Source organism: Sinocyclocheilus anshuiensis, unplaced genomic scaffold (genome assembly GCF_001515605.1).
Source record: "Sinocyclocheilus anshuiensis isolate Anshui unplaced genomic scaffold, SAMN03320099.WGS_v1.1 scaffold997, whole genome shotgun sequence".
NCBI lineage: Eukaryota > Metazoa > Chordata > Actinopteri > Cypriniformes > Cyprinidae > Sinocyclocheilus > Sinocyclocheilus anshuiensis.
The window spans coordinates 178,745-191,221 of NW_015555715.1; the positions used below are offsets into that span (position 1 = coordinate 178,745).

The 12,477-nt window shown below is 34.3% G+C and overlaps 1 protein-coding gene across 1 annotated transcript; it reads right to left on the reverse strand.

Annotated features, from left to right (window-relative positions):
* Positions 1–7,531: 7,531 nt before the first annotated feature.
* Positions 7,532–11,778, reverse strand: LOC107672186 (transmembrane protein 263-like). Its single transcript, XM_016465276.1, has 3 exons — positions 11,698–11,778; positions 10,228–10,298; positions 7,532–9,010 (listed from the first exon to the last, which is right to left on the reverse strand). The coding sequence occupies exons 2-3, from the start codon at positions 10,289–10,291 to the stop codon at positions 8,724–8,726; spliced, it is 351 nt and encodes a 116-aa protein (XP_016320762.1). The 5' UTR covers positions 10,292–10,298; positions 11,698–11,778; the 3' UTR covers positions 7,532–8,723.
* Between the last annotated feature and the right edge of the window lie 699 nt (positions 11,779–12,477).

A 12,477-nucleotide genomic window follows, 5' to 3' on the forward strand; every position in this document is an offset into this window, starting at 1 on the left:
TTTAATGAGAGAAAGGGGGAAAGTTGAGTAAGAGAAGCCTTGGGAACAATGTGACCACACCATGACAGTGTAGATTAAAGATCTGGCAAAAATATTGTCAAGTTATTATTATATATTAGGACTTTGATTTGGAAATTAAATCACAACTGTCATAATTTGTTTAAAACATTACGTGAATCCTTTTGACAAATTAATTTTTCAATTATAGTTTTAAAAATTGTATGTGTGTTTATGATAAATTGTAATATTTTAAAATTGAAAGTCTGTTTAATGTGACCTTCATATAACAAAAAGTAAAGAGCTCAGGTGTGTTAGATCAACCCATGGGACATAAAAGTGGCCGTAACTGAAGAAAAACGTAGAAACAGACTAAAGTATGTGAACTGAATCGGAGAAGCCAAATTGGATTAGCTAAAAATTGATTACAAGAGCAACAAAAAGAGAAAATAACAGGGAGGCACCTTGCAATACAGAAAATTGGTCGCTGAAACCCCATAACTCAGTTACTATGCAGATGTCAAAAATCTCATATCCATAAATAAAATTAGTCAAATAAGTCTGTACATTACTATACCTTTGGGTTTCACTTTCGGGTATCCATATATCTTCTTGTTGTATTACTGTTGGTGGCAATAGAGAGAATCTTACAAACAAACTTTGAAAAGATGTGAGGGGACTTTTATATTTATTTCGGATCAGTCCTTGGAAATTATAATAAGTTATAAGTTAATGTGCACAAACTGGATGCAATAAAAGGAATCCATCGCTTTGGAGCTGGCACTGATCATGTATTCAGACAAATTAAATGATCAGGTCCTTCGGAGTATCCATTTGGCAAACTACAATGAAAGTGACCCCAAAGATTCCTCCAAGGCTGAAAAACAAAGAAATATATTTACACCATGTAGCAAGTTTTGAATCATTGTAACATGACAAGGCACAAAAAAAACCCTGAACATTGTGTTTGTCTGAATAAATGATCAGTGCTAGTTTTAGAATATATATATATATATATATATAGTAATGTAAACAGTAATGTGCATGCATAATAATATGCATGCACATAACAATATAAATACAGACACATCCAACACCAATAATTTAAATCATTGCAAAAACAAAAAAAAAATATTTTTTTTTCCATTAACTCCAGGAGGCTTAGTCCCCTTAAGTGTACAAATCCAGAAAGTTTCTAGTTGTAAAAGCCATTTGAGTCTATTTCCCCCTCTTATTGAACATGGTATAGATTAAATTCCGAACGCTTTAAGAGAGCTCTCGCTAGTATGACCAACTTCATTATAATGCCTCGCCATAAGATACAACATGTTTTTCGTACGAATAGTATATTTATGTTCAGACACTCTTAAATGTAATTTCCTTTTGGTTTGACCAATGTAGAAATGTCCACACTCACATTCTAACCTATATATTACATACGAGGAATTTCAATTAATGAAGGACTCAATTGGATAAACTTTCCCAGGCATCACATCAGTAAAGGTATTTGTTCTCACCATATTGTTACAATGTTTACAACCTCCACACCTAAAATTACCTGTTGATGAACAAAGTCATGTTTTCTTCTCAAGGGCCGGAAGATAACAATGTACCACCTTATTTCTTATGCCTATAACTATCCACTGTTTTTTTACTGGAAAAATTGTCCTAAGAGTGCTATAACTTTCTATGATGTCCCAATTAGAATTCATAATATGTTTAATTTGTTTAGCCTCACAGCTATAATTTGTCAAGAAAAAGACCCGATTAGAATTAGTATTAGAACGTTGTTGCACTCTATTCTTGTTACTCAATAATTGTATATCCATAGATTTAACTCTCTCTCTGGCTCTTGTTAGAACTTTCTAATAATAACCTCTCTTTCAAAATCTACCAGTCATATCTTGTAATTGAATTTCATTTTCTAAGTCACAGATATGTTTCAATCTTTGGAACTGGCCATGTGGAATATTCTCAATCAGCCAAGGTGGATGAAAACTATTAGCTCTAAAAATGATATTTCGATCCGTTAATTTCTTAAAAATCGAAGTGTGTAACACACCATTAACATCCTTAGTTATTTTTAGATCAAGGATATTAATTTCAGACCCTGAGTACTCCAGGCTCAATTTCAAATTACGATTTATGCCATTGATATATTCATGAAACATGTGTAATTCAGACTCCGAACAAGACCTTTGAGATTTGTCGCCTAGAAAATATTCAACGGCCTTAAGTCCCTCTGCTTGATCAATGTTAGTGTACAAGGATTCAACATCCATTGTTACCAACAGCAATTCACCTACATTTTTATTTCATTAATCTTATTACGCACATGAGCACTGTCTTGAAGATAAAAGGGAAGCATAAATACATAAGGTTTTATAAAGAAGTCAACATACTATTATGCCGGTTCTGTCAACAATGCATTTCCACTGATTATGGGCCTACCTGGTGGAGTCTCTAAATTCTATGTGTATCTTTGGCAACATATAAAATGATGGAATATGAGATATGAGATATTTGAAAAGAATTAGACATTCACGTCCCGATTTTTCTTTTCTTTTTCCCCACATTCACTTACAAACTCCATGATTCAGGCAGCCTTTCAGCAAATCAATAATGAGCCTGTATGTAACTCACCATGAACTGCAGGGGCTTTACACTTCAAAGACCAAATATAAGTGGTTGAGGTTTTATAGGAGGTGGTGTAAGTGCTTTGCTGGACTTTAAATAAATAAATAAAACACCCTGACTGTTTTGAAAAACTACTATATATGCTTTGGCTAAAAAAATGCACAGTTCGGAATGCTGTTCGTTTTTTGTTACTTATAAAACCTTGTATATAGGCTAATTAAAAACTTATGTGAGATGAGAATGAATAATGCATTTTCTTGTATCATTCCCATTAGACAAATACATAGTGTAATCCACCTTTGAATGAGTTACAGTTGCTCCTTATGCCGGAATTTGTGACATCATATGTATAGCAAAATGTTGTGAAAAATAAATAAGCATAAATTAGGAGAATAATTTTCCACGTAGTATTGTAAACTTTTTAAATAGTATTTATACTAAATTAAATAATATTAATTATTTAAATATTATATTCAATATTTTTATTTAACATTTATGTAGCTTTTATTAATATTTTGAATTACATTTTATTTTCAGTTTTCATTTTAGTTTAAGTTTTAGAAATTTTGTCGTGTTTTAGCCATTTGTATTAGTTTTTAATTTAGTTTAAATTAGTTTGATTCCAGTTTTAGTAATTTTAGTACAATACTTGAATTTATTTTATTTTGGGTTGCCAAGTCAATATTTTGAATTTTCATTTAGTTTACGTTTTTTTCTTCTAATATTTAAATTTTTATTTGATTTCAGTGAACAAAAACATTTTTCAATAGTTTTGAATAAGAATAAAAAAGAAAAACTCGAGAGGTTCCTCAAGAGAAACCTTGCTTCTCAGACAAACAAAATCAGAATGAAACAATTCATGTTGCTTATAAAAACCTCTGCATTATTCATCGCCGCCATTTCACTTTGTTCTTTAGCTTTAATACCCATGTCTTAATGAATAAAAGCTTGCTTTCTTCCCTTTGTCACACTTTGACAGACGAATTGGAACTTTAAATCCTTTAGGCTTTGAAACGTATTTAATCAAATTCTTTTTTTAAGATGAAAACTTTTGATGCAAAAGATCTGCTCTGAGAGATATAGACAAAACAACAACAAAACTCAACCAAAATATTAACTATAATTGACAAAATGTCAAAAGACATATTTCAACAACAATGATATATGATTTATATGTGAGTTACCTCTTGTGAGAGGGACTGTTAAAGGATTTATCACATTGTCAGCTATGTTTAGCATCAAATTCGCAAGACAGTAAGCTCTGTCGACATCCACATCCACCCATTCCACCGAGATGCATCATAGTCTTCAGGCTCAGCACAAGGACTTCTGAAAGATCAATTACAGTGGGCAAGCAAAACACTACACAGGAAATTGAGGAAAGCATAGTTTATTTACATGTCTGCTCTTTGATTAAAGTAGCCTAAAACAACAGGCAGCAGGGAATTGATTTTTTTTTAATCATTTCTGTTTTCAACCAACAGCGCAAGAAACAAAGGGTTTGCTTGGCTTTGATCTAGAAAATACATATCATGTTTTCTTATCGGAGCATGGCTGCCATATAGAGTGATATGTTTAATTGCCCCAAAGAAAGGAGATGATCAATTTTATGTTGGTGCCTTGTTTGTTCTTAACTTCTAATAATTTAGAACCATAATGAGAAGGCAGTGTAACTGTTTACGATGCAAATAAACCAATTACAATGTTAATGTGAGAAACTGTAGAAGAAGGTCCTTTTTCCTCATTCAATCAGTGCATTTATTTTTAAAGGAACATCCTCTGCCAACAATGCAGGAAGTGTGAGAAATTAAATGGCTTTTTCCTGTCCTAATTTACTCACCCTCAGGCCATTCAAGATGGAGATGAGTTTGCTTCTTCATCGGATTGGGAGAAATTTAGTATTTCATCACTTGCTCACCAGTAGATCCTCTGCAGTGAATGGGTGCCGTCACAACAGCTGATAAAAACATCAAAATAATCCATAAATCCATCACTTAACGTCTCGTGAAGTAAAAAAAAAAACAAAAAAAACAGCATGTTTGTAATAACATCAATCACGGCATCCGGCGTTTCACTGTTGCCATGACAACGCAGTATATGAAATTGCTCATCTGAGTAACTGAAACCAAAGCTACTTTTATTTATGCCGTTTCACTCCACATAATTGCTCTCTCTTGATTCATACTGTATAAATGTACTTCGGATAAAAGCATTAATATATACAGTGGGTACGGAAAGTATTCAGACCCCCTTAAATTTTTCACTCTTTGTTATATTGCAGCCATTTGCTAAAATCATTTAAGTTAATTTTTTTTCCTCATTAATGTACACACAGCACCCCATATTGACAGAAAAACACAGAATCGTTGACATTTTTGCAGATTTATTAAAAAAGAAAAACTGAAATATCACATGGTCCTAAGTATTCAGACCCTTTGCTCAGTATTTAGTAGAAGCACCCTTTTGATCTAATACAGCCATGAGTCTTTTTGGGAAAGATGCAACAAGTTTTTCACACCTGGATTTGGGGATCCTCTGCCATTCCTCCTTGCAGATCCTCTCCAGTTCTGTCAGGTTGGATGGTAAACGTTGGTGGACAGCCATTTTTAGGTCTCTCCAGAGATGCTTTTACAGATAAACAAGGGAAAAAACAGTGCGACACATAACGTAGTCTATATATACTGAGTTTCAGTTCATTTTTGTTCACAGAAAGGCAGAAAGCACATCCTATTTGTTTTCTTTATTTTACAAAAGCACAATATTTTGTTGGTATTGCGAGGCCCGCCTCTGTATCGCCGTTGGAACGCGACTGAAGTACAAAGCCTATAATTTTTCATAAATAATACTTTAGCATTCAGATACGTTACATCGCAAATATGGAAATATTATGGAATATTTGGATTTGTGCCGAATGAGATGGTTATCAAATAGCGTTGCATTGCTGCGGGCGCCCCCTTCTGAATTGGGGGTGAATTGCCTGTATTCGTTGTAAGGCCACACTGTCACCATTGATTCACGCTTGCTGGGTCAAGCTCGCGGCTCTTTTTTGGACATGGCCCTATATTTTTTAAGACTATAGCGGTAAATAGCCTCAAGGTCTTCTCTTAATCTAAGGTCTGGGTGCATCGGATTTCCCTTTAACCTTCATTGCCCTAGCTAGACAAGCTCTAAAATCTTTCATCAACACTGACATGCATATCTGTTCAGACTGCCAATAAGTAAAAACATACACTATATATCCTTCACAGGGTATTCATAACCAGCTGAGCACCGTCTATCATCCCAGTATCAAAAGGCTAAAGTCAATGATTGTGGCCCCTCCAGTGTGAGTTTCACTGTCTACTTTTGATTTAAAGTGTTTACTGAAAGAGAAGCTGCAGGAGTGTGAGGAATTAATTTGTTCCAGGAGGTGACAGAGTGGGGAAGACCCCTGTCGCCTCATTCCCTAAGCATTAGACACTGACATCCAGCATGACCTTGGGACTGGAACTTGATTGCAAGTGTTTGTTCACCACTGACAGGCTTTACCACCGCCTCTCCCTGTAATGTACAGACACCCATATAAGGAAAAATCACTTTTCCTGCATAAAAGGGACATATTGTGCTCCAAATTGTTTTATTTTATTTTTTTTAACTGATGCATTGGTTAAGGTTTACTCTGTAGCAATGGACAAAACCCTTTAGGAAGGTCATGGATCTGTCCATTGTTCATACTCCATGTCCAAAAAAATAAAAACCCCATATTTTTAATGAATAGGTTTGTCTATATAAGCTACATACATTACTAATAGGTTAGACAAACATTTTAAGTAAATTGGGGCATTTTCTGGTCCAGCATTACAATTGCCCTGTGCACAAAGCCATGCAGGTCCATTAAACAATAGTTTATTGAGTCTGTGGTGGCAACTTAATTGTGCTATACTTCAACTCACTGTTGGATTCTGGTACTGCAGGACCCCTTCCTTGACTCTTTATCCTGCTTTAAAGTTCAACAGCCAAATTGACAATCAATCAATCGATAAATGTGTTTTTGTTTTTTTGATTGGCTGACATTTAATGCAAAAAAAACAAAAAAAAAACTAGCATCTGGGTACCAATTTCGAGCCAAAAGAGGCCGTGGAGTCCATGGGGCAATGGCACAGTCCATAATCTAGTGCTATTTAACTTCAGACACAGGATAAATTAGAACAGTAACTACAAGCCAGACTAGATTAAAGGCCCATTTACACTAAGAATGAAATGATGAAATTCTAACGATAATGATATCTATATAAGTATCCACTCCAGCAGACGACAATGTTGTTTATTCTAAGAGCACACTTCAGTTATGGTCTGTGAACATAATTTCAGTGCATGCCTTAAAGGAAGGAAGGATTTTGATTGGCTGTCAGTGTCATTGCATTTTTATTTACCATTATAGTATTTATTAATACTATTATTCTTTAGAATTAGCTTTTATTTCTTATATTTTCACTTTTCATTTTAATTTACATTTTAATATATTTATCTTTAATTTATTTTTATTTTTAGCACATTTAATTAAACTTAATCTTATCTCAGTTAGCGGCCAATGCAGTATTTTTAGGTATTTTTATCAATTCCTTGCCAAGTTTTTCATCTAATATTTATGTTTCAGCTGTATTTAAGAAAATGACTTTTTAGTTAACAATAAAAACACCAGTTGGAAAGTGTTTTCAACGATATTGTTGCTTTGTCAATGTTATTATAGTAGTACAAATGATGTGGACTCACTATTGTCTTCAAGTTTAAGTGATTTTATTTTTTTGTACTTTTTAATCATCCTTGGTGTGACTGGACCTTAAATTACATTTGGCCATTTTGTGCATTTTGTTCAAATTCAGCTACTGCACCTTCCACAAGAGTTAACATTGGAAGCAACTGTGATGTCTCTTTATTTAGGTCCTTTGAATTCACATTAATGCATTGAAATATGGATGGTCTCAAATCAAAAAACAACAACACATTAATATATATTTGATAACTATCTAAAAAGAGAGAGTACACTGAATACCATAAAGTATACTGCATATCAACATTAACAAAAACAAAACAATCCTCAAATACACTGAACTCTTTTTCCAAACTTAATCTTTGGTAAAGGAAACACAAATATTTGACAGAAGAAAATACTGTATTATACTTTGCCACCTTATGTGGTTCTTCGTTGGCCCATAAAACAAAACAATTCACATTAAAGATTTAAAAGAGCAAACAGAACAAAGAAGCAAAAGGACAGATAGAATGACTTGCAGAAAAGAAACTGTAACTGGGTATTGGAATACAGCTACAGTCATCAAAACAGAAAGACTTGTGTTTTGATGGAGATTGTCATGCACGTTTCCCTAAAACAAAAACAAAAAAAAACAAATGCAGTACTATCAGCATTCAGATTTATGGCTCACAATTGTAATTTTAGAGTTGTTTGGCAAAATCTAAACACACCAGCCCTTAATGTGTGAGTATATATGTGTGTGTGTGTGTTTGTGGGCTTGTGGTTTCTTTGTTTTTCAGGGGGACACAGAGAGCGATCGCTGGAGTTCAGCATGGACCCCAGAGGCACAAAGTAAGTAATCTCACAAAATCAATCAGATGGATGGAGCACCACCATCAGCACCGCACAGTCTGAGATTTCCCCCCACAGCACCTAAAGGGACACCTGATTGATCTTCATCCCTACAACCAGCTTGGAGCAATTCAACTGTAAGGTGTTTAAAACATATGATTCTTTGTGTGTACAGTCAGGCACAAGTGTGTGTCTTTGTGTGCTCAGTAAAGCATAAACGGAACATTTAGAGGTCCACGTATCCAACTCTAGTCAGATATTTAATACTTCATACATAAACAATTTGACTTAATGTCATATTCCAATAGAACACAAAAACAAAGGTTCTTGCGTGGAGCAGATAAAGGCCACCCAGCTTGTGAATGTCATCTTGTTGGTCCGGTCAGGCAGACGGATAAGGTCCAAATATGCTCTTAACACAAGCATGATCTCCACAATCAACTCGCTCTGGAGTCTAAGAAGACATGATGCAGACTCTGACAAAAGTACCTTCGAGGCATGTGATTCAATCAGACTTGTCCTTCTTCTTGCCTCCACCAATGGGAACTTTACTGGCGACGGCGGTCACGCCACCAGCCACGGCAGACACACTGCCCTTCACGAGCCCCACTCCCATCGCTGGAACAGCTGCAACTGAGGTAACAGCAGTTTTCGTGAGATCAAGGCTTTTCCCTCCAACCCAGGCGACTCCACCCACTGTGGCCCCAACGGCTCCCTTCGTGACACTGAACAGACCACCGGCCACCCTGGAGAACATGCCAGGCTGGGGTTGAGGATGGTCTTTGTTGGTATCTACAGGATATAAAATGAAATGTTGATACTGAAAATATTAAACAGATAAGATAAGATAATGGAGCAGCTGTCTAAAATTAAATAAAAATAAAATTAAAATTAAATAAAGGTGAAGAACTCTATACAATTAAAAATGATAGCCATATTTTAAAAGTAATTATTATTTAATTTAATACTTAAAGTTTTTGCTTTCATTAAATACAATAAAAAAAATTATTAGATTAATGTTATACAATTAAAAATGCTAGCCATATTTTAATTAAAAGTAATTATTAATTAGATTAATTTCATAGTTCAGTGAAAGCGTTCACTTTCAATTAATAAAACAAAAATGTATGAAGTGAAGAACCTTGCGGTTAAAAATAATTATTTCATTTAATTTTATACATCAATTAAAGATTTTGCTTTAATTAAATTGAAATAAAATAAAAATGTATTAGGTGAAGAACTCTATACAATTAAAAATACTAACCACATTTTAATTAAAAGTAATTATTACTTAGATTAATTATTTCATACTTCAATTAAAGTGTTCACTTTCAATTAATAAAATAAAATTATTTGGCAAAGACCTTCATACGACTAGAAATACTAGCCACATTTAATTAGTAATTAAAATGAATTACTATTTAATTTAGTCATACTTTAAAGGATTCACTTTCAATGAGTAGAACAAAGAGTATCTGACAATAGAATTCTATAAACAAAATGAATGATTTACTCTATTTGTTTTATTTATTTGTGGATATACGGTAATTCAAAATTACAGTATTGAGTGAAAATTTGATCTTGAAAAGTGTGCTTATGTCATTTTTGCTTTAAAATAACTGCCACTTGATTTGAAGTGTCATCTACATCAATGCCAGTCATACATTTTTAAGTGTCTAAACACTTTTTGGGGAACAATTTTACAACCAGATATACTAAGACCTACTACTATAACCAAATTTACAATTTTATAGCCAAATCTAGTAAGTTTGATAATTAAGACTGAAAAAAGTTGAGCAGTGGCCTAGTGTCAGTCTTGGATTGTGCAAGAGCACCACTATGTGGCACAGAGTGTTATCATTCTCTTGCATGAAGACTAAGAACAGCTGTATAAAATGATCCATTTGGCATGACTGTGCTAAGATAAAAAGCTTGATTGTTGTAAAAAGGAATAACTGTTGCAAGTCACTTTCCCAATGAAGTGTCAGCATTAATTGCAGTAGGCCTACCTGTTGGAGGATCATCCTTCAAGTATGCAGGCAACTCATCCCGTTGCTGATTGGTTTCACTCATTTTAACTCTACATAAAAAAAATACAAACAAGATGTGGCGGTTAGAATACCCTCCTTCATTTTCCACAGAATGAATTTTAATTTGTTTTCCAAGAATCAAGAAATGGGGCAGAAGACGACAAAAAATAAGGTGAAAGGTTGGGACTAAAAATGGGCTTCAACCCAACAAGCATTAACAGAACAAGGCAGACCAGTTTACTCTGTAAACAAAAAGAAACCTGCAACACCCTGTCAACATTGCGAACAGGTAGACTGGACCTTTTTAGGACAAATACAATTATTGCAAATAAGATCTTCCATACCAAAGTTCATAAATGGTTTGAAGCAACAATTTGGACGAAATGACTATTACACTTAAATTATACATCTTTATTTGAGTGAAACTAAGAAATCGTAAATAAATATTAACATACAGCAGATGCAATATGAAATACTGTGATGCAATATTCCAATTTCATTTATTATCCTGAAGTCATACCTAAAGGGACATTTAATAAGGACAATAAAGATAAAATAGAGCTCATTGAGCATATACCTGTACGTGTACAGTTACACGTAATCACTGAATGAGTGCAATGAGTGAACGAATCAGGGTCTTGAGTCAACTTTATGAAGTAACAAACAAGTGCATAATTAATATCAAGTTTGTCCTAAAGCGAACTTTAGTAAAGGGTGGTCAGACTCATGTCATTGAATCGATTCTTTAGCATTTAAAAGATCCGGTTCAAAAGAAGAAAACAAACTACAAAAAACTACTTAACTACATTTATTAAATAAACTATATGTAAAACAAAAATAAACACATTTCCAGTGCGTTTATTTGCAATATTTCCACTACTTTCTATACTACTATTTCGCACATATGTGAAAGACGGTTGAGGGAATTGTTAACTCGAGAACGACGGATTCGGGAATCGTTCAATCCGTTTGTGAACAGTTTTAAACGATTCATTAAAACGACTCAAAATGATTCATTTATGAATCGAACATCGTTATAAACATTTGCTGTTTTTGAATCTGACGTTACACTTGTGTGAAAAGTATTTTCTTTCCATGGAAATAAATAATCATCATCTGCGCTTAAATTAACTACTATTACTATTTCATACTACATATACGCGTTAGGTGAGAAAGTCACCTTGATATATAGTCACCTTTACGAAGAAAACATATTTACCAATCGGAGAAAACTTACTTACTACTAACTTGCCAGAAGCATGAAAACAGGGCGGCAGCTCATTAAACGACAGTTACATGACGTTGGGTTAGAGATGCATTAGACAATCCAGCCATGGTCTCAATAAAGCTCTATGCATCCCATAATATAACTACTAAAAATATCAACAACTCCCCGAAAAACATGCAAGAGGAAAACTTTGCCAGCTGTCGTGTATGTAGGCTACTTACTGTGTAACAAGTTTGCTTCTCTAAACTTCTGCAGATCAAGTTGTAAACTTCTGTCTCCACCCCTTGTTTCAAAGGAAAAATATGCTGCTCCCTTCGGCGATTTAGAAAAACACGCTGAAATGACGATGGATCTGCGACCTGAGAAAACTTTTCTTAAAAAGACCTATCTTTGCATAATGTGTACGTGGCGTCCTAGCTGTTTTTAACCACGTACCAATGTGGACACATAGGAGAGGAAGTGACGTTTCTAGTTCTTACCCCTCTGTGTGTGAAATGACTTCACTATACTCTGCCATTCCATTTGTGAGTGTGGAGTACGATGAAGACTGTAGCTGTGCTCTATCCACCTGAGTTCTTTGGTTTTTTATTGACTGGGGCCTGAAAATGGACATGGATCAACTAACTTGTCTCTTTGAGACAAAACCTCTGAGGATAGACAGCACAAATCAAGTGCAAAGTAACAGTAACTAAACATGACTTCAGTTCCATGTAAAATATACTGTAAGAGATGTCAATAAAAATAGGGCCCAATGTAGGCCTACTGTGTTAATAAGGAATTGTCCATGTTGATTTTTCCTGTGTTTTACGCGTATTTTGACTTAAAGGGGTCATATGATGCTTTTTTAAAGATCATTATTTGGTGTATTTGGTGTAACAGAATATGTTGACATGCTTTAATGTTCAAAAAACACATTATTTTTCAAATACTGTACATTATTGTAGGTCCTCTATGCCCCGCCTCTCTCAAACGCTTCGTTTTCTACAAAGTCCCTCCTTCCG

Excerpts from the sequence above, each read along its gene's own strand:
- LOC107672186 (XM_016465276.1), bottom strand. The coding sequence starts at position 10,291 with ATGAGTGAAACCAATCAGCAACGGGATGAGTTGCCTGCATACTTGAAG. Across the intron at positions 9,011-10,227 it reads GAAGGATGATCCTCCAACAG|ATACCAACAAAGACCATCCT; the intron begins GTAGGCCTACTG and ends TATATCCTGTAG.